The 26766-nt window shown below is 48.5% G+C and overlaps 1 protein-coding gene across 1 annotated transcript in view; it reads left to right on the top strand.

The window, feature by feature from the left end:
- The window catches only part of LOC138249310 (vomeronasal type-2 receptor 26-like), a 179521-nt gene that overhangs the window by 52366 nt on the left and 100389 nt on the right, over window positions 1-26766 (top strand). Inside the window, exons 5-6 of the mRNA XM_069203268.1 lie at window positions 22196-22418; window positions 24571-24873. Coding sequence (XP_069059369.1) covers window positions 22196-22418; window positions 24571-24873 — 526 coding nt within the window. The remainder of the gene's footprint in view (window positions 1-22195; window positions 22419-24570; window positions 24874-26766) is intronic.

Below are 26766 nucleotides of genomic sequence, written 5' to 3'. Positions count from 1 at the left end.
AAATCTGCACTAAGTGCAGTATATCCAGCAAAACAGTTTTTGTTTTAAATTAACTATTTAATACCACTAGCGTATGTGCCTGTAACAGGCTTGGCTATCCAGTCCAGAACACCTATTTTGTCAACAAAATTATCAATAATTAAGTCCGCTAATGGATTCTTATGAAGACACTTGGGTTGAATGACTGCACCACTCTGGACACAGACACTAACTTAAATTCCAAATACCATGCTCACCGTGCAAAAACCAAACATGTAGTGAAAGGATGGCACATTTCCTTCCAAACTACACTAGGAAGAACCAACAAGCCACAAATTCATAGACACCCTCCAAACAAGACAAAGCTACCAAAAACGATAGAACAATCAGTAAATCAAATCAAACCTAAACTAAGTAAACAAACCAGGAAAATATGTGAAATGTTACCACTCAACAAAGAAGTACACTAATTAGAATGGACAGCTAAATTACTATGATAAAGCACCTACCCACCTTCGTACTCACTAGCCAAGTGCAAAAATAGAATTATTTTATTACGTAATAAAATTACATACAAGAACACCAAATCAATTACGCATACAGAAATTCAAACTTTTACAATATATCTACAGTTGTGTAGTTCTTCATTCAACTTCACGTCCCAAAAATTCAATAAACAAAAATGCCAAAATTACAAACTACCACTAAAAAACATCAAGAAGCAAAACTAACACAATAACTGACACTAACTACATCCACGCACATCTACCCACCACTAAAATTTTGAAGGAAACTTCAAAAACAAATCTTACCTTTTTCACTACACAGCAGCAGGCAACCTCGACCGACAAGAATGAAATCCACGTCAAAATGACAGCAATGACTACAAAATACAGGTAGCAGTATAAAAATGGCTGTTGATTTCCATAGAAAACAATAGAAACATGGCCAAAAGTTTTTTAAAAAGTGTTAAACAATGATATAAACATGCTATAAAAATAATGCTAAAATGTAAAGCAATGTAGCAATGTATTAACAAAATATAAAAGTAGATGCAATGTATAAAACAAATAGTAAAATAAAATATATCTTTATACTAAATAGTACTGTAGTATATAGGACTAATTTTGATATAGTAATATATAAATGTAAACATACAATACATGTGTAATGGCATACAAGAAAAGTTTAACAGTTTAATAAATGTAACAAGAAAACTTATCTTTTTTTCTTTTAATAAAAAGTATGTATGTAAGGGAAAAACGTAAAAATATTCATTCAATAAAACAAATCAAAAATAAAAGACTTTCACATATGTTGTTTATCATTATTAATAAAATACAAATTACACAAAACTAAAACCTAAAAACAATTTTAGGGAAGATGTTGGACATTAAAAAGATTAGATTAGCTATTCTCAGTGCAAACTAAACCATTTTGGGGATGGTGTTGGACACCAAAGTGGATAGATTTTCTATTCCCAATCTTATCTAAACCATTGTAGGGAAGGTATAAAATAGCTGTCTGAGGCAGGATCCAACACCCCACAGGAAGAAGGAAACATAGTAGCAAGGGAAACAGGTATAATAGAGAAGCTAGGAGACAAGACAAAAGGAGCTGTGGTAGTTTGGGAGGCATATGAGATGTAAGGCCTACTATCAAGGATGTCATGAACCCACATAATGTTCTGAGCTGTTCAGTTACCATTTATCCAGACCTCTCCAACTAAGCCCTGGATACCAAGAAAGAATACTCTGTGAATCTCACAAATTGGCCTCAGGACCTCCTTTAGAGAACCCAAGGACACATATTCTTGGGAAAGGAAGTAAGCGGCACAAGAGAGCAGTGGGTAGTCAGGGGCTGAAGTATCTTTAATGCTTAGAATATTGGCATTCTTCTGGGTGGGTACTGGGTAAAGAAGACAATGCCTGGGCAGGCAGTGCAACTGTAAGCCCTCGCCTCTGGAGTTACGTAGAGCAAGGGTGCAGACACAGTGGTGCTGGGGCCTGCTCTTCAGCATCCCACAGGTTGTTGTTGTTCAAGGGCAAGATCACCTCCTCTAGTCTGGTGGTGTCTACATCCTCTGCACCCCCAGTTGCCCCTTAAACTTCTCCTTCAGCTTCTACCCATAGTCTTTTTGTGAGAGATCTTGGATGGGTGCAGTACCTCTGCTGGTGATGGCTTTCTTCTCCTAACTGGTGATGGAAACTCCTTCTGCTTGCCTCACAGTATGGAATCTTTCTTGTCATAGGTCATGCTTGGATGAAACCTCGACAGCCTGGTTCACTGAAAAGAAATGTGAGAAAAACTTGACTTTTTTGAATTCTAACATTCACTAATGCATATCAACATAACCTGAGATAAAAGATATAATTTAAATCAAAATACATGCCTGACATTGTGGAGTCTCTAACAAACTTGTCATAATCCTAAGATTTGCGACTAATATCTGTGCCCCTACAAATATTTCAATGCAGTTAAAGCTCTTAGCGTTGTAAACTCCTAACCGGACTTTTCTTGCCACCTAAACTGAAAAGTAAAACAGTTGCACATAAGCGAGCCAATGGCAACGTGTGCAGAAAGCAAACACACAAAAGGTAATAGCAGTCTGCTCGCAGTGAAACATATTAGAAAAAGTGCAATTATCCATATAACCGCAAAAGTGCAATTATCCATGTAACCGGCAAAAGTGCAAATATCCATGTAACAGGGTCGATGTCATGGGGACACATTTTTAGTGTTCTACCAAAAAAAAGGGCAAAGAATAAAACAAAGCAGCATCTACTTAAATATCAAAGGGGCCGGTCCACTTAAAAAAGGTAGCATGCCTGTGTACATGGACAAAGAACAGGGAAATACTCAATTAAAATCCTGAAATGCTGGACTTGTTACTGGGTACAAAATATTATGAAATATTATGAAAGTGTGTTTTTGCCCGGACACAGAATGGCAAAGAATGGTTTAACATAATAATGGAGGCAGGAAAATGAAGTGCTTGGTGTCTCTGCCACTTGAGAATGCTACAGTCATGTCTATGCCTGGGTGGGGCTAATGGACAGGTCAGGCCCATGCATTGTAAAGACCAATAGGACCAACATGGACAGAGTGGAAGAGTCCTGGTTCGCCAATATACAGGGAGTGCAGAATTATTAGGCAAGTTGTATTTTTGAGGATTAATTTTATTATTGAACAACAACCATGTTCTCAATGAACCCAAAAAACTCATTAATATCAAAGCTGAATATTTTTGGAAGTAGTTTTTAGTTTGTTTTTAGTTTTAGCTATGTTAGGGGGATATCTGTGTGTGCAGGTGACTATTACTGTGCATAATTATTAGGCAACTTAACAAAAAACAAATATATACCCATTTCAATTATTTATTATTACCAGTGAAACCAATATAACATCTCAACATTCACAAATATACATTTCTGACATTCAAAAACAAAACAAAAACAAATCAGTGACCAATATAGCCACCTTTCTTTGCAAGGACACTCAAAAGCCTGCCATCCATGGATGCTGTCAGTGTTTTGATCTGTTCACCATCAACATTGCGTGCAGCAGCAACCACAGCCTCCCAGACACTGTTCAGAGAGGTGTACTGTTTTCCCTCCTTGTAAATCTCACATTTGATGATGGACCACAGGTTCTCAATGGGGTTCAGATCAGGTGAACAAGGAGGCCATGTCATTAGATTTCCTTCTTTTATACCCTTTCTTGCCAGCCACGCTGTGGAGTACTTGGACGCGTGTGATGGAGCATTGTCCTGCATGAAAATCATGTTTTTCTTGAAGGATGCAGACTTCTTCCTGTACCACTGCTTGAAGAAGGTGTCTTCCAGGAACTGGCAGTAGGACTGGGAGTTGAGCTTGACTCCATCCTCAACCCGAAAAGGCCCCACAAGCTCATCTTTGATGATACCAGCCCAAACCAGTACTCCACCTCCACCTTGCTGGCGTCTGAGTCGGACTGGAGCTCTCTGCCCTTTACCAATCCAGCCACGGGCCCATCCATCTGGCCCATCAAGACTAACTCTCATTTCATCAGACCATAAAACCTTAGAAAAATCAGTCTTGAGATATTTCTTGGCCCAGTCTTGACGTTTCAGCTTGTGTGTCTTGTTCAGTGGTGGTCGTCTTTCAGCCTTTCTTACCTTGGCCATGTCTCTGAGTATTGCACACCTTGTGCTTTTGGGCACTCCAGTGATGTTGCAGCTCTGAAATATGGCCAAACTGGTGGCAAGTGGCATCGTGGCAGCTGCACGCTTGACTTTTCTCAGTTCATGGGCAGTTATTTTGCGCCTTGGTTTTTCCACACGCTTCTTGCGACCCTGTTGACTATTTTGAATGAAACGCTTGATTGTTCGATGATCACGCTTCAGAAGCTTTGCAATTTTAAGAGTGCTGCATCCCTCTGCAAGATATCTCACTATTTTTGACTTTTCTGAGCCTGTCAAGTCCTTCTTTTGACCCATTTTGCCAAAGGAAAGGAAGTTGCCTAATAATTATGCACACCTGATATAGGGTGTTGATGTCATTAGACCACACCCCTTCTCATTACAGAGATGCACATCACCTAATATGCTTAATTTGTAGTAGGCTTTCGAGCCTATACAGCTTGGAGTAAGACAACATGCATAAAGAGGATGATGTGGTCAAAATACTCATTTGCCTAATAATTCTGCACTCCCTGTATGTACTTGTGGGCACACTGGCACCCCCGGCGCAATGAAACCACTGGGTTAAGGAGAGGGCACTGTATGGCCATAAAGATAGGGTGGTGGGTGGTTATAAAGTAAGGTTTCATTTTAAGATGTAGGTTAGCATGGGGTCACTTAAGCCCTCATTATGACCCTGGCTGTATTCTGACAGCCACTGTTAAAGTGGCAGTAATACTGCCAACAGGTTGGTGGTAATTACTGCCAAATTATGACCATGGTGGTGCGACCTCCCATAGTCAACCAAGTACCACCCCAATCGCTACTGCGTTAACACTACAGACCACGGGGGTAGCCACCTACAGCCAGGCAGAAGACAAGGTACCGCTCACCGTATTATGACAAAGCATACCGCCAGGATTTCCTGGGCGTTAGCAACGCCACCAAAAGCCTGGCACAAACAGAACAGAAAAGAAAAGACTCACCTCCGGTGACACTCAGGACTCCGCGGCAGCCATGAAACCCAAACTCCAACTCTTTCCGATGCTCTACCACACAATGGCCGTCCGGGAGCACCAACGCCGATGAAGACGATGATGGCGAGCACAGCTGCCTAGCACACAAAGGATGGAGGGAGGGAGGGGAAAGTGACACACCCACACACAACACACACTGCACACACGCACCACACATACACAACCAGCTGCATAGTACATCAACAGTAACAGAAGCATAGAAAGCCAGGACACATACCTGTAGTACAAATACTGTAATTTGGTGGTAACACCAACCATAATAAATAAACAAATAACTATATACACGTCAATGTACAGATTGGGCCAAAGTGCCACATGGCCACAGGGCATCATCCACGGCCCAACTTGACTTCTGATATCGTCCGGACCCCACTGTTCAGGGGCATCATGTTGGAAATGGCCAGGCAACTCAGGGGGAAGGAGGGTGGGGAGCACCTCAGCTGCAGGGGGCGTCATACCCATTGGTTCTGCAGGGGACTTCATGCCCACTGGTTCTAGAGGGGGCTCCTTGCCCACAGTCCCTGGAAGGGAGTCTTTGGACACTGGGTCTGGAGGGGGCTCCTTGCCCACAGTTTCTGGAGGGGGCTCCTTACCCACAGTCTTTGGAGGGGAATCTTTGGCCACTGTCCCTGGATGGGAGTCTTTGGCCACTGGTTCTGGAGGGGGGTCCTTGCCCACAGTGTCTAGAGGGGGCTCCTTGCCCACTGTCTCTGGAGGGGGCTCCTTGCCCACAGTCTCTGGAGGGGAATCTTTGGCCACTGGTTCTGGAGGGGGATCCTTGCCCACAGTCTCTGGAGGGGGCTCCTTGCCCACAGTCTCAAGGGGCTCCCTGACCACAGTCTCTGGAGGGGGCTTCTTGCCCACATTCTGGAGGGGAGTCTTTGGCCACTGTCCCTGGAGGGGAGTTTTGGCCACTGGTTCTGAGTGGGCTCCTTGCCCACAGTCTCTGGAGGGGGCTCCTTGCTCACAGTCTCTGACGGGGGCTCCTTGCCCACAGTCTCTGACAGGGGCTCCTTGCCCACAGTCTCGAGGGAGCTCCCTGACCACAGTCTCTGGAGGGGGGTCCTTGCCCACAGTCTGGAGGGGAGTCTTTGGCCACTGTCCCTGGAGGGGAGTCTTTGGCCACTGATTCTGGAGGGTACTCCTTGCCCACAGTCTATGGAGGGGGCACCTTGCCCACAGTCTCTGGAGGGGGTGCCTTGCCCACAGTCTCTGGAAGGAAGTCTTTGGCCACTGTCCCTGGAGGGAAGTCTTTGGCCACTGTCTCTGGAGGGGAGTCTTTGGCCACTGATTATGGAGCGGTATCCTTGCCCACAGTCTTTGGAGGGGAGTCTTTGACCACTGTCCCTGGAGGGGAGTCTTTAGCCACTGTCCCTGGAGGGGAGTCTTTGGCCACTGGTTCTAGAGGACGCTCCTTGCCCACAGTCTCTGGAGGGGGCTTCTTGCCCACAGTCTATGGATGGGAGTCTTTGGACACTAATTCTGGAGGAGGGCTACATGGCCTCTGGTGGTACATGGGATCCTTGCCCTCAGGTGGTGGAGGGGGATCCTTGCCCTTTGGTGCTGGGGATGGATCCTTGCCCTTTGGTGCTGGAGGGGCCCCCTTGGCCTTTGGTGCTGGAGGTGGATCCTTACCCTTTGGTGCTGGAGGGGCCCCTTGGCCTCTGTCCTGGTACCTTTGTCCTTGCCTCTATGCTTAGGAGGTGCTTCCACTGACCCTGTCTGTTTTTGGGGCAGAGGTGTGTCCTTGGTGGGAGCGGATGTCGTCCCACTCAGGGGCCCCTTAGTGCCAGCAGCAGATTTTGGTGGGGCAGCAGGGGCAGCAGTGGCAGACAGTTTGGCTGAGGTTCTGGGCTGGGTGGGTGGCCCTTACCTTGCAGTTACGGGCAGGATGAGAGGGATGGGGAGGGAAGCGGTTAAGACGGGAAAGGGAAAGATTCTTAAGGACTTGGGGGTGGGATGTTGGAAGAGGGATGGGAGTGGAGATAGAGGGAGTGGTTGTAGGAAGAGTAGGTGTGCTGGACTTGGGTGCAGGTGCATGGACAGTGTGCATGTGTGAGGTGGATGGCAGTTTGTGTGTCTTTGGAGGGGCAGGCAGGGTGGGACAGGACAAACAGGACATGTGGATGGATGCTGTGGTGGTGTCTGCAAGTGAGGTGGGTGTGCTGCATGAGGTGGTGATGTGTGGGGTGCATGTCTGTGGGTCTGCTCTTGTGATGTCTGTGGGCAAGGGTGTACAGGTGGCAGGGTCTGGGACTGTTGATGCAATGCATGTAGGTGTGAGTGCAGATGTGACTGTGAGGGAGGAGGAGGAGGAGAGAGAGACAGTGGAGGCAGTGAATGTTGTTGTGTGTGCATCTGTCTGTTGTCTGTGTGAGTGCTTGTGGACTGAAGTGTGGTTCCTGTGTTTGTCCGTGCCACTCTTGTGTGGTGTTTTGTGCATATGCTGGTCTATATGTGTGCGTGGGATGGGTTGAGGTTGAGGAGACTGGGACTGGGAAGTGGTAGTTGGAGGGGGAACAGAAGTAACAGGACACTAGCTGCCATCAGGGATAAGGCCAGAGCCTGAAACAATCTCTGTAGGGCCTCCAAGGCACAGTGAATGTCCTCCAGGAAGGCATTGCATTGCTGCATCTGGGATGCCAGCCCCTTGATGGCATTCACAATGGTTGACTGCCCTACAAAGATGGATCTCAGGAGGTCAATAACCATCCTCACTGAGGGCAGCAGGGCTCACTGGAGCAGGGCCTGAGGTGTCTGTGGCGAAGGAGATGGCTACCCTCCTGGGTGAGCGGGCATGGGCAACTCGGTGTGGGGCTACTGTGAGGGCGGTACTGGTACGGGGGTCGCAGTTGTACCTGAAGTTGGAGTGGTTCCAAAGGGGTCTGCCACCACCAGGCAGCTCCCATCAGATGAGGTTTCAGAGTCAGTGGTGTCACCTCCTGTCCCCGCCGTGGTGCTCCCCTTGCCCTCCGTCCCACTATTCCCCTCGGTCCCGAGGGCTGCAGCTCCCTCACTCATCTGTGCCCCTGCTCCTTTGCCAGATGATGCTAATGCACCCATGGACAGGATGACAGAGGAAAATAGGGAGGGAGAAAGAAAGGGAGCACAGGGTCAATCACAGCACAAGCAGCACAGATGGCAATCACATCACTATCACATACAGGGTACTAAGAATGAGAAGTATGGACCAAACTGGCATACCGTTGGCTAGGTACCACAGCCGGATGAGAGCCAAGCATTGCCATCTGCACCCCACCTGGGACCAGCTAAGCCCTGTCTGACATGGAAAGCCAGCTAGCTAGCTGTCCAGATTTTGCAATTCACCCAATTACCCTAAGCTGTATCACGCAGCAATATATGATCTGGCATAAAGGGCCATCGACTGACTAAAACCCTCCACTAAAATCCCATGCCAGGCAACAAAGATGGTTGTCATACATACTAGACTTACTCCCTTGTTGCTGCTGTGATACCCTCAAGTGACCATCCAGCTCTGGATAGGCCACCACGACTATGCAGGCCATCAGGGGGGTCAGGCTCCAAGAGGCACCCCTTCCTCTTTGGGAGGCTATCCCCAGCTGGGTCTCCACTGTCTTCCGGGCCCAGCGTCTCAGGGCCTCCTCACCGTTTCCTGCAGTGGGTGCTCTGCCGGCTATAAACCCCCAGGATACGCACATCCTGGGCAATGGCCCGCCCCAAACCCTTCTTCTCATGGGTGCTGACCTGCAGGAGAAACACATACAGAGGGACACTATGAATCCAACTATCCAACCTGTCACACATATGGCATTCATATTTTATTTGCCCCTCAAATGGCAGACACATCACCCAGACCCCTGCATGTACTCTGCCACCAGCCATAACCCCCCAAATGAAACACTGCCAGCACACACACACATGTTCATGCAGTCTTGACACATGAAACATCCCCATGGGGTACTCACCTGTTGGTCTGGAGGCCCATACAGCTCTCCATACAGGGATAGGACCCCATCCACCAGGCGCTCTAACTCCTCTGAAGTGAAGGCTGGTGCCTTCTCCCCTGTCACTAGGGCCATGGCAGGTTCCATACACAGGTCACAACAGCACTCGCAGTGGAGGTGTTGTCCTGTGGAAAGTCTGGAAACAAGTGAGGTTATGAAAATGGCGGTCATGTCCACAGCAGTGTACACCGTCACCGCCGGCAGTGATCCTCATTGGTTACTGTACTCCATAGAGCCCCATGTTAGCCAAAGAGTAATTGCATGGTGGTGCAGACCGCCTTCTGCCATGACGCCTAACACCGGAGGAGTGAGGTCACTTCCACCTGTTCCTGCACACAGGACAGGCGGTTGCCATTTTATGCAGCTGGTACACATAGTCAGAATAAAAACTGCGTCATTGGTGTTGAATGTGTACATTCCGAACATACAAACATGCTTTGTGTACACTGAAATGGTGGATCCAGTTTTTCCTGTTGTCACTCCCTTCTTACTGTTCTGTCCCTTTGGTACCTACCACTGTGGAGGAAAAGGTGGAGGAGGCAAGCCCCGTGTACAGACCCTTTGTGGACTTGGCTACAGTGGAGAACAGGTACATTAAACTCACCTATAGACTGGACAGGGCCACAATCTCAGAGCTGTGTGCTCAATTGGAGCCAGATCTGATATCTGATATCCGTCAGCCCACTGTGATCCCCCCTCTTGTGCAGGTCCTATCAGTGCTACATTTCCTGGCAACAGGCTCTTTCCAAGTGACAGTGGGCTTGGCTGCAGGACTGTCACAGCCAATGTTCTCAAAAGTGCTGGCAAGGGTTTTGGCAGCCTTCCACAAACACATGGGCAGCTACATCTCATTCCCCCAAGTAGAAGATCTGATCACTGTGAAGGGTAGATTATATGCAATGGACATGTACTATATGTAATTGGGGTCATTGATGGGACACATATAGCATTTGTCCCCCCCCCGGGCCAATGAACAGGTGTACAGGAATATGAAGAGTTTTCACTCCCTCAATGTCCAGATGGTGTGCCTTCCTGATCAGTACATCTCCCACGTCACTGCTAAGTATCCTGGGTTGGTGCATGACGCCTTCGTCCTGAGGAATAGCAGCATCCCACAGCTGATGGCACACTACAGAGGCAAAGAGTGTGGCTAATAGGTGAGCCCAAGTCCACACCCAATGTATGTCAGTGTATGCCTTCAGGAGTCATCCCTCAGGCCATTGTGGAAGGCTAATGTGTGTCCCTCACTTCTTGCAGGTGGCTTCGGCTACCCAAACCTGTCCTGGTTCTTGACACCTGTAAGGAATCCGACTACAGTGGCAGAGAATAGGTACAATGATGCTCATGGGCATACCAGGAGGATTATTGAAAGGACCTTTGGTCTCCTGAAGGCCAGGTGCAGGTGCCTCCATGTGACAGGTGGATCCCTATGCTTCTCCCATGAGAAGGTCTGCAGATAGTTCTTGAATGCTGCATGTTGCACAACCTGGTGATCAGATGACATGTGCCCTATCTGCAGGAGGAGGGGGTAAAAATGCTCCTATGGCAACAGTGGACACTGAGGACAGTGAGGAGGAGGGATGTGGACAACAGGACTTCCAGCAGTACTTCCAATGACACACAGGTAAGACAGTTGAACTGACCATTTTTCTAATAAAATGTTTTGCTGTGTGGCTGTGGCAGTCACTACCTTAGCATCCTAACTGACTGTCACCTATGCCTTCCCTTCCCAACAGATGTTGGTGTGCTTATAACTGTGTACTGGTGTGATGACCACAAACTGCTACAAGCCATTTGTAGGATGGATTCACACAATACAGGCCAATTGCACAGGATGATACAGTTCTATTCATTGCACATTTCTGTCACATAAAGCACTGTTACTACAGTTGTGTTCAAGGGTGTTTATTGAAGTGACAATCATAAAGGGATAGTGCAATGTAGTGGGGTGATGGGAGAGGAAAGTCCAGTGTAGTGGGCTAGTCTGTTTGTTGCACAGGTCCAGTGTCCAAGGGGCCATAGGAAGGGGAACAATAGCAGTTGACAGTGGACAAGGTGACGCAGTGGAACACATGGGGGACATCCTGGAGGGGCTCATTTCTTGGAGGTGGTCATGGTCTTGGCAAGTGTCTCTGATCTGTGTCTGGGTCGCAGTGAACGTTTGTGGGGTGGTTCACCTTCTTCAGGGGGAGGGGTACTGGTGGTGTGTGGCAGGGCCTCCAGTCCACTAGCTGCAGCTGATGTAGAGGTTTGGGCAGGAGTCTGGCTAGTGGAAGGGGCCTACTGGTGGGTGGAGGACTCATGCATGACTGTAGCAATGTCTCTGAGCACCCCTACAATGGAGGCCATGTTTGCATTTAAGGCCTGGAACTGCTGCATGACCTCCTGGTGGTGTGCCTCCTGCAACAGCTGGTTCTCCTGCATGATGTGTATCACCTGGGCCATCCTGTCCTGGGATTGTATGTAGGCCCCCAGGAAGTTTGTGAATGCCTCCTGGGCAGTCGGTTCCCTGGGCCTGTCCTCCACCTGGCACACAGCTGTCCTTCAGCTGTCCCTGCCCCACCGTGCCTGTGTCTCCTGAACAGTGTGCCCACTCCCACTGACACCGGACCCTCATTGTCTTGGCTGTGTGATGTGGACTCGGGTCCCTGTACAGGGGGCACACTAGGCACTGACATGTCCTGGGTATAGCAGTCTGGGGGCATTGGCCGGCAGCTGTGGTATTAGAATCTGAGGGAGGGGCCTCTGTGGTAGCCTGGCTGTAGGATGGGGTAGCCAACTTACCAGTGGTTCCAGGTGGTCCAGGGAGTTTATCCAGATCCAGCGCTCCAGAGTTGCTGTCATCACTGGGGGCATCTTCTGGTGGGGGACTGGGTAGACATGGCACCTCCTCGTCTTTGACATTGGCTGGGGCATCTGGGAGGTTGTAAGTGATGAATTATGCTACATGTCTGTGAAATATTAGACATTGCTGACTTTCTCAATGAGAATGTTGTGGTCCTGCCACCTTAGGTTGTGTGTGGAGATGGTTTGTGGGATTGGTAGTTCTCCATGGTGGTGGGTGTGCATGCAGGGCTGTAAGGGATGTGCATGCAGTGGGTAGGGCATGCAGGGGTTTCTATTTGAATGTGTTAATCGGGGTGGTGAAGTGTATAGAATGGTATGGGGTGCTGGGGGTGAGGGTGAGGGGTGGTGGTGGTGGTGGCATGCAGGTAGGGAGGGATAAGTGGCAAAAGTTGACTCACCAGTGTCCAGTCCTCCAGCTACTCCCGTGAGTCCCTCAGGATGCAGTATAACCAAGACCTGCTCATCCCATGCTGTCAACTGTGGATGAGGAGGTAGGGGTCCACTGCCAGTCCTGCTGATGGTGACCTGGTGCCTTGCTGCAATGGAATGCACCTTCCCCCATAGGTCGTTCCACCTCTTTCAGATGTCGTCCCTTTTGCGTGGATATGGTCCCACTGCGTTGACCCTGACGATGATCCTCACCCATAGCTCCATCTTCCTGGCAATGGATATCTGCTGTACCTGTTCACCAAACAGCTGTGGCTCTACCCTAAAGATTTTCTCCAACATGACCTGCAACTCCTCATCGGTGAACCAGGGGTGCCTTTGTGGGGACATGGGTGTTGTGTAGGGTGTTTTGTTCAGACGGTGATGTGTGAAGTATTGAGTTGTGTGTGTTGTGTGATACGTGAGGGATGTGTTGGTGTCTGTAGCGTATATGGGCTGTACTGTGATGGATTGGCCTGGCAAAATGTAGTCGTATTGGTGTGTTGGCAAAGGATTGTGGGTGATGTGGGTGTGTGTTTTATAGTGCTGCTGGTGGGAGTGTGTGGGTGTGTGTACCTGTGTCAGGTATGGGTGTTTGGTATTGGCCAATGTAGTGTTGTTTTGTAATTGGGTGGCTATTATGAACGTGCTGGTATGAACCACCTATGGTTTACCGCCGTTGAATGTCCGTTGTGGTGATTTGTGGGTCATAATGTGGAGGGCATTGTTTTGTTGGAGTAACGGTATGGGTGTTTGTTCTGACAGTTTATCACTTACCTTTGGTCTGGCAGATTAATGTTTGTGGCAGTATTCTGTTGGTTTGGTGTGTGTGTGTCATAATATGGAGGATGAATGTTCACCTCCGCAACGGTGTGTTGGTCGCCATCACCTCGGCGGTAAGCGGAATTTACTGCCAATGTCATAATAAGGGCCTTACTCTTGAATCTATTTTACTCAACGTAGTGTTAATCTCAGAAATGGTAATCTCAATAGTGGTAATCTCAGCAGTAGTAATCACAGAAGTGGTAATCTCAGCAGTGGTACTCCCTGCAGTGGTAATCTCAGAGGTAGTAATCACAGTAGTGGTAGTATCAATAGTGGTAATCTCACTGGTAGTCATCACATCAGTGGTAATCTCAGCAGTGGTAATACCTGCAGTAGTAATCTCGGAGGTAGTAATTCCAGAAGTGGTAATCTAAGCAGTGGTAACCCATGCAGTGATAATTTCAACTGTGGTAATCTGAGCAGAGGTAATCCCTGCACTGGTAATCTCGGAGGTAGTAATCACAGTAGTGGTAACCTCAGCATTGGCAACCCCTGCAGGGGTAATCTCAGAGGTAGCAATCACAGTAGTGGTAATTCAACAGTGGTAATCCCTGCAGTGGTACTCTCAGAGGTAGTAATCACAGTAGAGGTAATCTCTGCAGTGGTAATCCCTGAAGGGGTAATCTCAGAGGTAGTAATTACAGCAGTGGTAATCTCCCTGCAGTGGTACTCTGAGAAGTAGTAATCACAATAGTGGTAATTCAGCAGTGGTATTTTCCTGTATTGGTAATCTCAGGGATAGTAATCACAGTAGTGGTCATCTCAGCAGTGGTAATCGCTGCAGTGGTAATTTCAAAGGTAGTAATTTCAGCAGAGGTAATATTTGCACTGATAATCTCAGAGGTAGTACTCACAGTAGTAGTAATCCCAGGAGTGGTAATCCCTGCAGTGGTAATCTCAGAGGGGCTCATTTCAATGTAGTGGATTCTAGGTAGCGGTATATGGTATATTTTAAGTGGTGACATACAACCCTTCGTGCTGGGTCTTCGGTCCCATATGTTCATTGCATTTGCGTGTGAATAATGCTCAAACATTTTCTGTTTATAACGTGCTTCCCTGAAGAACATGTTTTAAACCACTTCCTCCTCAGTGAGAAAAAGGACCTCTGAACTGAGTACAGCACAGCGCCTTCCTGAGGGGCACCATCCTCATCTAAAGGTAACCATCTTCATTTGTTTAGTTTTTACTCAGCAGACTAGGACCTTAAAAAACAATGGGGCTCACATAGAATCTATTTCACAAGCATTTGCAGTGTGATTGGTCTCTTGTTTACTCGGGTTAAAGCTATTAGCTTGTAAACTTCTAACTGGATTTTTCTTGCTACATAAACTGAAAAGTAAAACAGTTTCAAATAAGCGAGCCCACGGCCACCATGAGCGCAAACCAAACACACAAAAGGGAACAGAAGCCTGCTCGCAGTGAAATTTATCGTCAAAAGTGCAATCATCCATGTAACAGGTAATAGTGCAAATATCCATGCAACCAGCAAAAGTTCAAATATCAACGTAACAGAGTCGATACAAAGCGTTCAATTTCTGCCCAGCCAGATCGGGCTGCCTACGAAATAAAGAGAAAAAGTAGTCCTGAAACCATATGGAAAACATCAAGCCTCATATGTTTTCAGTAGTTGGTCGGTGTGCTTGAGGTGGGCTAAACACCAGAAAATGCATGAGATATGCACGCCTTTCACTAATGAAAGCAAGCAGATTTTAAAAGGCAGGCTCATGAACCAATGAAAGTGACTGACGTGACATGGGCGTGGTTAGAAGCCCAAAGAGAGATAACAACAGAGGACAGAGTGCTTTGTGCACACCCCTACAAATGTGATTTACAAAAACAAGTTTTGAATGAGGCATTGAAAGGAGGAGAATTTGTTGCAATAAGAGCTTATTGTTTTGACTAATGTTATGCTAAAAGTGAAAAAAATGTGAGCTACAGCTTGCCTGTTCTGCTGTCTGGATTAGTTCCTGGGCTAGCTTAGTCTAGTTCTACCCTATTCCATCGGTTACCTGCTAGTTTGTGTGCACCCTGCACTGCCACTTCCTGGTTCCCACCTTACCCGTTCCTGCTGCTTCTCAGCTCCACCCACTCTAGGACCTACTTAATGCAGGCCACAGCGTGACCACCCTGAGTAGGCACCTGGTCACCAAGTGAGCTACAGCTTGCTTGTTCCTCTGCCTGGACCAGTTTCTGGGCTAGCTTAGTCTAGTTTCTGTCCTGTCCCAGCTGATAACTGCTTGCTTGTTGCCTGCAATGCCACTGACTGGGTTGTACCCTCCATGTTCCCACCAATTCCTAGTCCCACCCACCCCAGGATCTACTAAATGCAGGCCGCAGCACGGCTGTGCAGTGGACTACACAGCGGGGATGCTGCCGGCACACCAAAGACAAGCTCATCAGCACCCATCCATGCCTGGACCGTGCCTACCAGCAGGAATCTCGGTCCTCTGGGCACCCAAAGATACCCTCCCGAGGAACTCCTTTGACTTAGCCACAGACACCACTAAGACCTCTGCTGCCTTGCCGCCCCCCACTTTACGGGTCAGCACTTTCACATGCTTACACTCTAGCTTCACCTGCTGCCACACTCTTGTACCCTCCAACTACATACACTCACACAGCACCACTCCTGACTCCACCACCTGCACCCACACTTCATCAACAATCATTTGCATGCATGCTCCTCAACACCTACTCCCTCAAGAAGCACACAACTGAAGTCTAGGACCTCATCTACTCCCATGGACCCAAACTCATTTTCCTCACTAAGACCTGCCTCAACCCTTTGTCTTCTCCTGACATCTCCAGTGCCATCCCTCCAGGAAACACGATTCTGCACCAGGACCAAACCATGAAACCAAGTAGTGGCACCGCCATCATCCACAGAGACACCGTCAAAAGCACTGCTTTTTTAGAACACCTATATTTCTAGTTCCTGATGGATAGCAAATCCACCATATGAGGATCCTGGAATTCTGACTACCACACTCCCGGACCAACTTTAGTATCCTCTGCAACGACCTCTTCACCCCATTTGCCATAAACTTCAAAGACGACTTATTCCTAAGCCACCTCAACTTCCATCTTGATAACCCCACGGATTCCACCACCACAAACTTCCTAGACAGCCGGACAGACAAAACATCCGACTCACTCAGCTCATGAAAGGGACCATGCAGGCTACAGAGAACACCCTGGAACTCATCTTTACCTTCAACAACAAAATCAAGATCAGCCATATCTCCCTGCTCACTTGGACTATCCACTTCATCATACTTCATCCTACATGTCAACATTTTGACCGCACCCACCTCACTGATGGAGAGGCTATGCACCCCCAACCTCAGCTGGAAAAAAGGTGACCGAAGTCACATGGCTCAAACCCTTCAGCTCAGTCTTCCTATCTTCTCTGGCAACATCAACACAGACTGTTTCAATAACTGAATCTCCACCAGCACCAACATCCTCACATGCCTCATAAACACCAACCCAAAAGAACATACAAAGCTGGTACATGCAAGGTGGTACACCGATGCACTCAGAGATTCCAAGCAGCAATGCAAACAGCTTACTCAGGAGCTACCATTAGGAGCTGAAAGAGACCAAGAAAGAAACTTTCACCTAGAGGATTAAAGCCAACAGAAACACATATAAAGAACTCTTCTCTATCATCAAGGAATTCACCCATGCCTCAGCCATCTCCAGCTCCCTCACCCTGTCCCAAGGACTTCACAATAAACTCTCTGATGCGACAAGATATCTAAAATCTACAGGAACTTTTTTCCTCAACCACACCCTTCCGCACATCTGTCTTCCACCACAAAGGTCACCCCAATAACGGAGTGGACCCCGATGACCAACAAAATCACAGCGACTATATTGGCATCCATCCACTTGGGGCCTGAACAGACCTAGGTCCCCACTGCTTGTCCAATCTATGGAGACCCACAAAATGCACAGCACTCATCAACACCTCCATCGCTAAAGGCACTTTACTAGATGCCTGGAAATGCACAGAAGTCACCCCACTTCTCAAGTAACCATTTGCAGACACCAAAGTCCTCAGCAACTACCGAACCATCTCCCTGCTCCTCTTCCCAGCCAAAGTCATAGAAAAGGCAATCAATCATCAGCTCTCCTACTACCTTGAATACCGTGTACTCCTGGAGACCTTTAAATCAGGTCTCTGCAGCAACCACAGCACCGATGCGGCCCTCATTGTAGCTTCAGATGACATTCGCACCATACTAGATCAAGGCGACACTGCTGCACTCATCATCCTGGACCTCTCAGGCACCATTTACACAGTTTCCCATTACACATTCATTTCCAGACTCCACATAATCGAAATCCAAGGACCAGGTCTCAAGTGAATATTCTGACTGGAAGAATGCAACTGGTCAAGTTCCCTCTGTTCACCTCAGATCCCAAAGACCTCATCTGCGGAGTCCTGCAAGGCTCTTCACTCAGCCCCACTCACTTCAATATATACATGACTCCTCTAGCAAGCATTATTCAAACCCACAGGCTTAACATCATCTCTTCTGCTGATGACACCCAACTCATCCTATCCCTCTCAGAAGAAACCAACACCACCAAAAGTGATTTCAAAATGTGCATGACTAACATGTCCAACTGGATGAGAAACAACCACATTAAACTCAAGCTGGCAAGACAGAAATGCTGATATTCAACCACAATAACTCCACCTGGTGGCCCATAGAACTAGGCCTCACCCCCTCACTCTTCAACAATATCAGAAACCTGACTATCACCCCGGACACTAACCTCACTGTGAGACATCAAATCAATGCTTTCACCTCTGCCTGCTTTCACATACTTTGAATGCTCAGAAAAATCATTGATGGCTCCCTTGTGGCAGCAGGAAGACAGCCACCCAGGCACTCATCACAAGCAGACTGGACTATGGCAACACCCTCTACACAAGCAGCAAACCATCCAAAATGCTGCTGTCAGACTAATCCTCACTCTTCCTGGCAAACTACAAAAACTACACTAGCTCCCGAATCAGAAATACTGCCAGTTCAGGAAGCTCCCCCATGCCTAAAAAGCACTTCACACCTACTTCAACCACCATCTTCACTTCCACCAACCGACTAGGAACCTCCGCTCTGCATCACTCTTGCTTGCCCACACCCCTGCATCGATAGAAGGAACACAGGGGGTAGGGCTTTCTCTTACCTGGCAGGCAAATCCTGGCACAACCAACCCCATTACATCAGGGCAGATGCCTTCCTTATGGATTTAAGGAAGAAACTGAAAACTTGGCTCTTCAACTGATCCTACTGACACCTACTCAGTGCCTGGATACACTCATGGGTGACAAGCTTTGCGCTCTACAAATCCATATTACTTTACTTTGGATGTAAGGAATTCATTACGTTTGCCCTAAAACATGAGTGCTCTATGTGAGATTCTGTGCTTATGTTTTGTTGATGTTAAGTGTTTGAATGTTATGGTAAATGTAGTATCAACTTATTTTTGACTAGATAATAGCATGTTAGCTGATGACATTATGTGAAAAAAACAAAGTTGGCACAAAGTGGTGTATATGGACAATATGGTACTAGTCTACCTTTCATCATATACAAGGGACTGTTCAACAGCATAAATGCAACACCGAAACTACCAGCTCAAGACAAAATGAGTCAGCAAGCTGACCTCGCACCTGAAGACATTGACCTCCATTCTTTTCCGAACCTGAGTCCCTGGCTATAGGCATAGATCAGCATCATGGTTTATATGTAAGACTGTCACATGATGATGTTGTGCAACACACCACAGGCTACAACAATGTGTATGCATCTTCTGGGGAGTACACCTGCCTCTGCCCTGTATGGTTAAGACACGTGAATCACAAAATCACAAATTGATGATCCCAAAAGTATGTTGAATGATGGCTTGTGTACGTACCTCTGCCCTTTTGTATATATGTTTGAGTAGTGTGGTTGGATGTCTGTAGGCTGTGAGAAGATCGAGACAGGGCATACTCAGCATCACTTACAAAAAAGACAAGTGAAAGATTTACAAAGAGGTGTCTATTTTAAATGTCATAATTCAAACAAAAACACAATATATATGAGGGTAATGTGAGGGTAATTGTGTTGTAGTGACTATTGATTATGTTTGAGATGCCACCCTCAGATGTCTATGTAAGGCCGTGTGAGGTGCTTCCCTCACACATGAGGTGCTTTCCCTTACCAATGAGCCACATATCACTGAAACCCCCAGGAGCCATTTGACGTGCAAGACATGGCTGTTTTCATATGTACACACATCAGGGAAGCAGTCTATGACATTGCAGACTGCTTTCATATTGGTGGAGTGCCAGTGGTGTTTATTGTGGAGAGGTATGAAATGTGGTGAGGTGGCTAAAGTGCTATGTAAGTGCAGTCAATGACAGCTACCACATGAAGAAAGTGGACAAATGCATAGAATTCACTTGCCACCATTGCCTTTTCGGTAGTGACGGTGGTATGGTGAAAAACTGGTGCCTTCTTTTGATTGTTCTCAGTAACTGATGTAAGGATCAAGACTGGCATGCCTGTGCAGTTCCAATGTTATCAGAGTTAACCCTCTAGGAAAATCTAGTGGCCATGAAATGGAGTGAATTCAGTATTATGACATTGGCTGGGACTTCCTGGGAGCGGGCTGTAGATGACTCAAGCTTGTTAACCATTTTGAAACCATGTCAAGGATTACAGTAGTAGAGAAGTTGTATGTGCCAATGGCAGCTCTCCTGGGCATGCCAAAGATTTTGATAATTTGCCTGTAAAGTTCTCTCACCTTTTCCTCAAACAATTACACCTCAAAAAAAGGGGCAAACCAAGAAACACATTCACCGACACAATGAAGGCAGTAAAAGTTGTTTGGTGTCTGAGTCCACTTCTTAGGAGGCCAGCCTAACTGTAACTGGAAGGTTTTGAAATGTTATTCATCTCGATATGTGTGGTGGGGTTGAGAAAAATCTCTACCTTTGATAGACCTGGTATCCTTGGCATGGTCTCCCCTGTCTTTTTTGCCTCTGCTTCCCATTTTTTGACTGTGAGCTGGAGTCTGTTTTTGCTGTTTGTGGTACTCGGGACACCTTCCCACTACTGCCCAGTGCTAAAGTGAAGCTCCTGTGTACATTATATGTGTAATTGGCCACTCCTGATTGGCATATATGATTTACTAGTAAGTCCAGAGTAAAGTGCACTAGAGGTGCCCAGGGCCTGTAAATCAAATGCTACTAGTGGGCCTGCAGCACTGGTTGTGCCACCCACATGAGTAGCCCTGTAAACATGGCTCAGACCTGCTACTGCATTGTATATCTGTGCAGTTTTAAACTGCCAATTCGAACTGGCAAGTGTACCCACTTGCTAGGCCTGAATCTTCTCTTTTTCTACATGTAAGGCACCCCTAATATAGGCCCTAGGTAGCCTGTGGGCAGGGTACAGTGTATGTTTAAAGTGGGACACGTACGGGCTTCCCGGGCCGGGTTGGTGAGCCAGAGGAGGGGTGAGGCGCTGGCTTGTGTGGCGCTGCCGTGGGCTGGTGGCGGGCGGCTGATCGCAGGGGCCGATCAGCGGTTTGATCGGACCGTGGCTCCCCGCGATCCCTTGCGGCCTGCGGTCGAGTGGCTCCGGAGGATCGAGACGGGCTGGCTGCGGCGGTGGTGGGCTGGGCGGGCTCGCGTGGGAATCCGATCTCCTGAGGCCTGCTGGATCGTCCTTGAAGAGCATTGCTGCTTTTCACTATTGTGGTGACCTGGCACGGCGGCGCTTCTGGGGCTGCCGCGGGAGTCGCCCCCTTGTGCAGTGCGGGGCTGGTGGACCCTGTTAGGGGGCTGCTGGCCGTTTGGCGGCTCGATTTGCCCATTGTTGGGGGACCTGGGTGGGCCTGCTGTGGAGGGCTGCGCTGGCTTGATCGGGCCCGGAGGCCTTTTGGTGGAGAATTCTAGGAGCCTACCACGGACCCTGCTGGACTGGCAGAGTTGACGTGCGGAGAGTGGTACCATTGCTGGGCTCAGTGTTTCTGCCTCTGGAATGGGCGACTTGGCCCGGTGTGGTGATGGGCTTAGAGGCGGGGGAGTCCCGGGCCTGGGTGGAGGGGTCCCTGCTGGCTGGGAGGCCTGCACTTGCGGAAACAATTGTTAGCAAACTTGGGGGGTGATTCTGATTCTGGCGGGCGGCGGAGGCCGCCCGCCAGAATTCCGCCCCCATTATACCGCTCCGCGGTCAGAAGACCGCGGAGGGTATTATGAGTTTTTCCCTGGGCTGGCGGGCGGTCTCCAAAAGACCGCCCGCCAGCCCAGGGAAAAACTCCCTTCCCACGAGGATGCCGGCTCGTAATCGAGCCGGCGGAGTGGGAAGGTGCGACGGGTGCAGTGGCACCCGTCGCGTATTTCAGTGTCTGCAAGGCAGACACTGAAATACTTTGCGGGGCCCTCTTACGGGGGCCCGCGACCCCCCCCTACCGCCATCCTGTTCATGGCGGCTTTCCCGCCATGAACAGGATGGCGGTAGGGGGGGGTCAGAATCCTCATGGCTGTGGAGCGCGCTCCGCAGCCATGGAGGATTCAAACGAGCAGCGGAAAGTCAGCGGGAGACTGCTGACTTTCCGCTTCTGACCGCGGCTGAACCGCGGTCAGAATGCTCGTTGGAGCACCGCCAGCCTGTTGGCGGTGCTCCGGTGGCCGCCAGGGTCAGAATGACCCCCTTGGTGCTGTGATCGTGACCTTTGCGGCCTGGGCCGGGGGACCATTGCTGGGCAGCCTGGCTGTTACAAGATGGGAAAGGCAGAGCAGCAGCAGGCAATGATCTCCTTTGATGGGGGATGGAGGAAGGGGGGGGGCCTCCTCTCTGATGGGAGAAGCAGTGACGGCGGAGGTGTTGTCCGACATGTCCGTCAAGGCCATGTTCCTGGACTTGAAGATCAGCTTGACGAGCATCAACTCCAAGCTCAACCACTTAACGGAGCAACTTGATCGCATCAAGACCAGGGTTGATGATCATGACTCCAGACCTGATCGGCTGGAGGCGCATACTTCTGATATGGAAGATCAACGCCAGGGTGAGCGTGTACAGTTTATGCAAATGGAGAAGGTGTTGGAGGTAATACGCAATAAAAATGAAGATTTGGAGGCACTCTCGCGCCGTAATAATGTTAGACTACTTGGCCTTCCCGAGTCCACGGACATGGGCAGGATAGAGGATTTTATTGAAAGCATGCTCTCAGAACTATTTCCTGGCCAACTCTCCTGTCTGCTGGTGGTGGAGAGGGCGCACAGGTCTCTGGGCCCTCGGCCTACACCTGGGACCCAGCCGCGACCTATCATCATCCGGCTATTGAACTATCGTGATAGGGATGCGATCCTCCGGCTGGCTAGAGAGCGTCACCCTGTGCTTTACAAAAATACTGAGTTGCATTTCTTTCCGGACTACACCATGGGCGTACAGGTGGCGCGCGGGGCCTTCCTGCCGATCAAACGCTCTCTTGGGTAGATGGATCCAAGGTTTTCCCTTAACTACCCTGCGAAGCTGAAAGTTTAGCATGGAGGGAAGTTACACTTCTTTACCGATCCGAAGCTGGCGGCAAAATTTGTTAAGACTCTTCCTCGACGGTCTGCGGATGTGGACTTGGGTGGGCCTGGTGCGGAGCGTGGGACTCTCAGCAATAATGACTGAGTGGTAAACTCACCGCTTGGCTACAGTGTTACAAAACAGTTTGCCGCCCTGATGTATATTTACTTTCTGGCCCTATGCCTCCCTTTCCCGGTTTAGAGTTGGGATTGGGATGGGTGGCTAGCTGATCGCCACTAGGATGAGTCTTGTTTATATGCCATGGTTTACTGCTTTGGTTTTTTTGGTTAAGGGGGGGTGGTTATTTGCTTTGACCCGGGGGTGTGGGGGTTTGCGTGGGTGGAGGGTGGGTTTTGTGTTCTTGTTTTTGGGCTCCTGTTTCTCTGATTGTTTCTTCTTCCTTTTGTACTCTGTGTCTGCTAGGCTGGCCAGTGAGGGTGGCGGTGTGCTGTGGTGTACTGGTAGGAGTGCTACGATGATGCAAGATGGGGTGACATTGATTCGTTGTCTCACTTGGAATGTGCGTGGCCTGAACGATGAACGTAAGGTGCGGCTCATGTCTGCGTATGTTAAGCGCCAGAATGTAGATATATGTATGTTGCAGGAAACTCACATGGCGGCAGATACAATGCATCGCTTGATGGCTGGATGGATTGGGTAATGTCATGGGGCGGTATATTCGAGGTATGCCAGGGGAGTGGCAATTCTGCTGCACAAGGGACTGCAATGGCGCACACAGCGAACTATAGTTGACACAAATGGACGATATGTCCTGATGAGCGGTGTGTTGCTGGACGGGCCCTGCAGACTGGTGGCAGTCTATGGTCCAAATGCGGACAACCCAGATTTCTTCAGTGAGGTTTGGTGACTGGCTGAGCCATTGGGAGGAGACACTGTGATTCTGGGGGGGACTTTAGCGTGATCCTGGACCCGGAGCGGGACAGGGAGAGTTTGGCCAAGATGCAGCATGTGGCAGTTGCTCGTGCTTTGTCTGCGGTCATGGATGATGATGCGCTGGTGGATATATGGCGGGTGAAGCATGGAGATGCGAGAGAGGGAACGTGCGTTAACTATGTGCACAATAGTTGGTCTCAAATTGATCGTTGGCTGGGCTCGCGCGATGTGGCGCTGTGGACGGAATCGGTGGAGCACATGGCGCAATGCTGTCGGATCATTCTCCAGTTAAGCTGGAGCTAGCGGTAACTGGCGGGCCGGGATGCACTTTCACGTGGCGCCTGCCACAGGGGGCTCTCCGGGATGAGGTGTTCTGCGAGGAGATTTGCCGGGGTATTGTCCTTTATTTGGAGGAAAATGGTGGCTCTGTGAACTCGGCGGGGATGCTATTGGAGGTCTTTAAAGTGGTAATTCGTGGGAGCTGCATTTCGAAACAGCATAGTGTGCTGCGAATGCTGTGTCGGAGGCACGGATAGCGGATTTGGAGGCTCGGTTGGTGGTGGATTGGTCCGGGGACACACTGGCGGATCTCCGACGCGCGGTCTCTTTGTATGAAGAAGCTTCGGAGAGGGATGAATGCTTTTTGGGGAGATTTGCCAGAGCAAGGCACTACGGAGAGGGTGAGAGAGCTGGACGAACGCTAGCTAATTTACTATGTAAACCTTGGGCCAGTAGTTATGTCACTGAAATAGATAGTTCGGAGGGTGAGCGGGTGGCGGGGACGGATGGAGTTATGAAAGTGTTCACCATGTTCTTTACCGGCTTGTACTCAGCACCTGCTGAGCTGCCAGCTGAGGTTGTACAGGCCTACTTCTCGGAGATCAGTTTGCTCTGGTTTGAGGACGCCCACAGAGCGTATTTCAACGCACCCCTTTCAATGGAGGAGGTTAAGGCTGCGATCCGCGACCTGTCTGGAGACAAAGCCCCTGACCTTGATGGCCTGACCCCACCGTTCTATAAGGAATACTCTGATATACTTGCACCTCATCTGATGGAGGTCTATGCAGAGGCAATGAAGACTGGGATACTACCTGCCTCTCTTCGAGAGGCACTAATAGTTACGATTCTTAAGCCTGGTAAGAACCCTCTAAGTTGTGATTCATATCCCCGCTATCTATGATTAATGTTGACAGTAAAATCATGGGCAAGATAATCGTGGCGTGGTTGTAGCCGTTGATGATGAGGCTGGTGTTCCCGGATCAGTCTGGGTTCATACCGGGACGCTCCACGGCGCACAACCTGCAGACATTCGTTGCGATTGTTTCTCGATTACTGCTGAGGATGATGCAGCGGCAAAAAAAAAAAAAAAAAAGTGGGACACGTACTGGTGTTTTTTACATGTCCTAACAGTGAAATACTGATAAACTCAGCTTTCACTGTTTCAAGGCCTATCTCTCTCATATGTGAACATTAGGGATGCCTTTAAATAACTTTTAAGTGCTGATTCCCTTTGGGAGCAGATAGAAATAGGGAGTTTAGGGTCACTGAACTCACAATTTAAAAATATATATTTTGGTGAAGTTAGTTTTTAAATTGTCAGTTTGAAAATGCCACTTTTTTGAAAGTGGGCATTTTCTTGCTTAAACCATTCTGTGACTCTGCCTGTTTGTGGATTCCCTGTGTGGGTCAGACTTACAGTTGGGCTGTTTGTGAATCCCCTCTAGACTGCGAGACAAAGGGAGCTGGGGAATAGCCTGCATATCCTGATTGGCATTCTGAGCTAGAGTAGAGGGAGAAGTGGTCACTTACACCTGAATGGGCTGTGCCTGCCCTCACACAATGCAGTCTCCAACCCCCTAGTGTGAGTCTGGAACCTGGCCTGGGCAAGGCAGGATCTAGTGAACAACAGAGACTTTCCTTTGATGTGTGCCTACTTTAAAGGCAGAAAGGGGTATAGGTATTGGACCCAAAACCCCAGAAAATCAGATTTCTTCAAGGATTCAAGAGGAACCTCAGCCAAGGAGAAGAGCTGAAGAGCTGAGGAGAAGTGCTGCCCCTGCCTGTGACTGTGCTTTAGTGGGCTATCTTGCAGTTGCTGCTTCTGCCTGTGAAAGGGGGAAAAGACTGGACTTTGTTGTGCATTCCTGCTTGAGGAGAATCTCCAAGGGCTTCAATTCAGCTTGCTTCCTGTTGTTGAATTCTCAGGGCCATCAAAGACTTTCTCTGCCAGCACCTGGACTCTCTGGTGAGACTTCTACCCTGCCAAGTGGTGCCACATCCAGTCCCAGGGCCCTTGAAAAGTTAAAGCTGGTGGAAAAGGACCGAAATCCATCCAAAGACTGCCATGCAGGGAAATTTTCAATGCACCATTTGCAAAGTGGCTGATAAACGATGCGCCTCTGGCCTCCTGGCTGAAATCGTAGTTCTGCCTGCATCACGACTGGAAGATCGACGCATTGCGGCTGAAGAAATGATGCGCAACACCCGCTTGCAGCTGCAGATAACGATGCAAACCCCACGCTGCGTGGTTTCCTGACACCGTGCGACCGGATTTTGGATGCAACATCGCTGGGCATGAAAAATCGACGCAAAGCAAGCCCACACCCAGGTGCCTGTAAGGAGATTGATGCATTGCTCTCTTGCAAGGGAGAAAAACAATGGATTTCCGACCTGACCAGAGAAGAAACCACACACGGCCTCACTTGCAAATAAGGAATCGACGCATCACTCACTTTTCCGATGCATGCTTACCTGTGCGTCTTTATGTTTGATGCAAAAAGGTATTTTTGTGTAACAATAGCGTTCTCACTGTTTTCAATGGATTGAGAATCTTATTATTTTTAAAATTCATATCTTGACTTGTGTATGTTGGATTTTTGTAAATTTGTTCTTGTTTGATTTTGATAAATATTACCTATTTTTCTAAACTGGAGGGGTGTCCATTTTGTAGTGTTTTCACTTAATTACTGTGTGTGTTGGTACAAATACTTTACTCATTGCTTCTGGGGTTAAAACTTTCTGCTTGTGCC

This window comes from Pleurodeles waltl, chromosome 8 (assembly GCF_031143425.1).
Source record: "Pleurodeles waltl isolate 20211129_DDA chromosome 8, aPleWal1.hap1.20221129, whole genome shotgun sequence".
NCBI classification, from domain to species: Eukaryota; Metazoa; Chordata; class Amphibia; order Caudata; family Salamandridae; genus Pleurodeles; species Pleurodeles waltl.
This window is presented reverse-complemented; position numbering and strand designations above follow the sequence as displayed.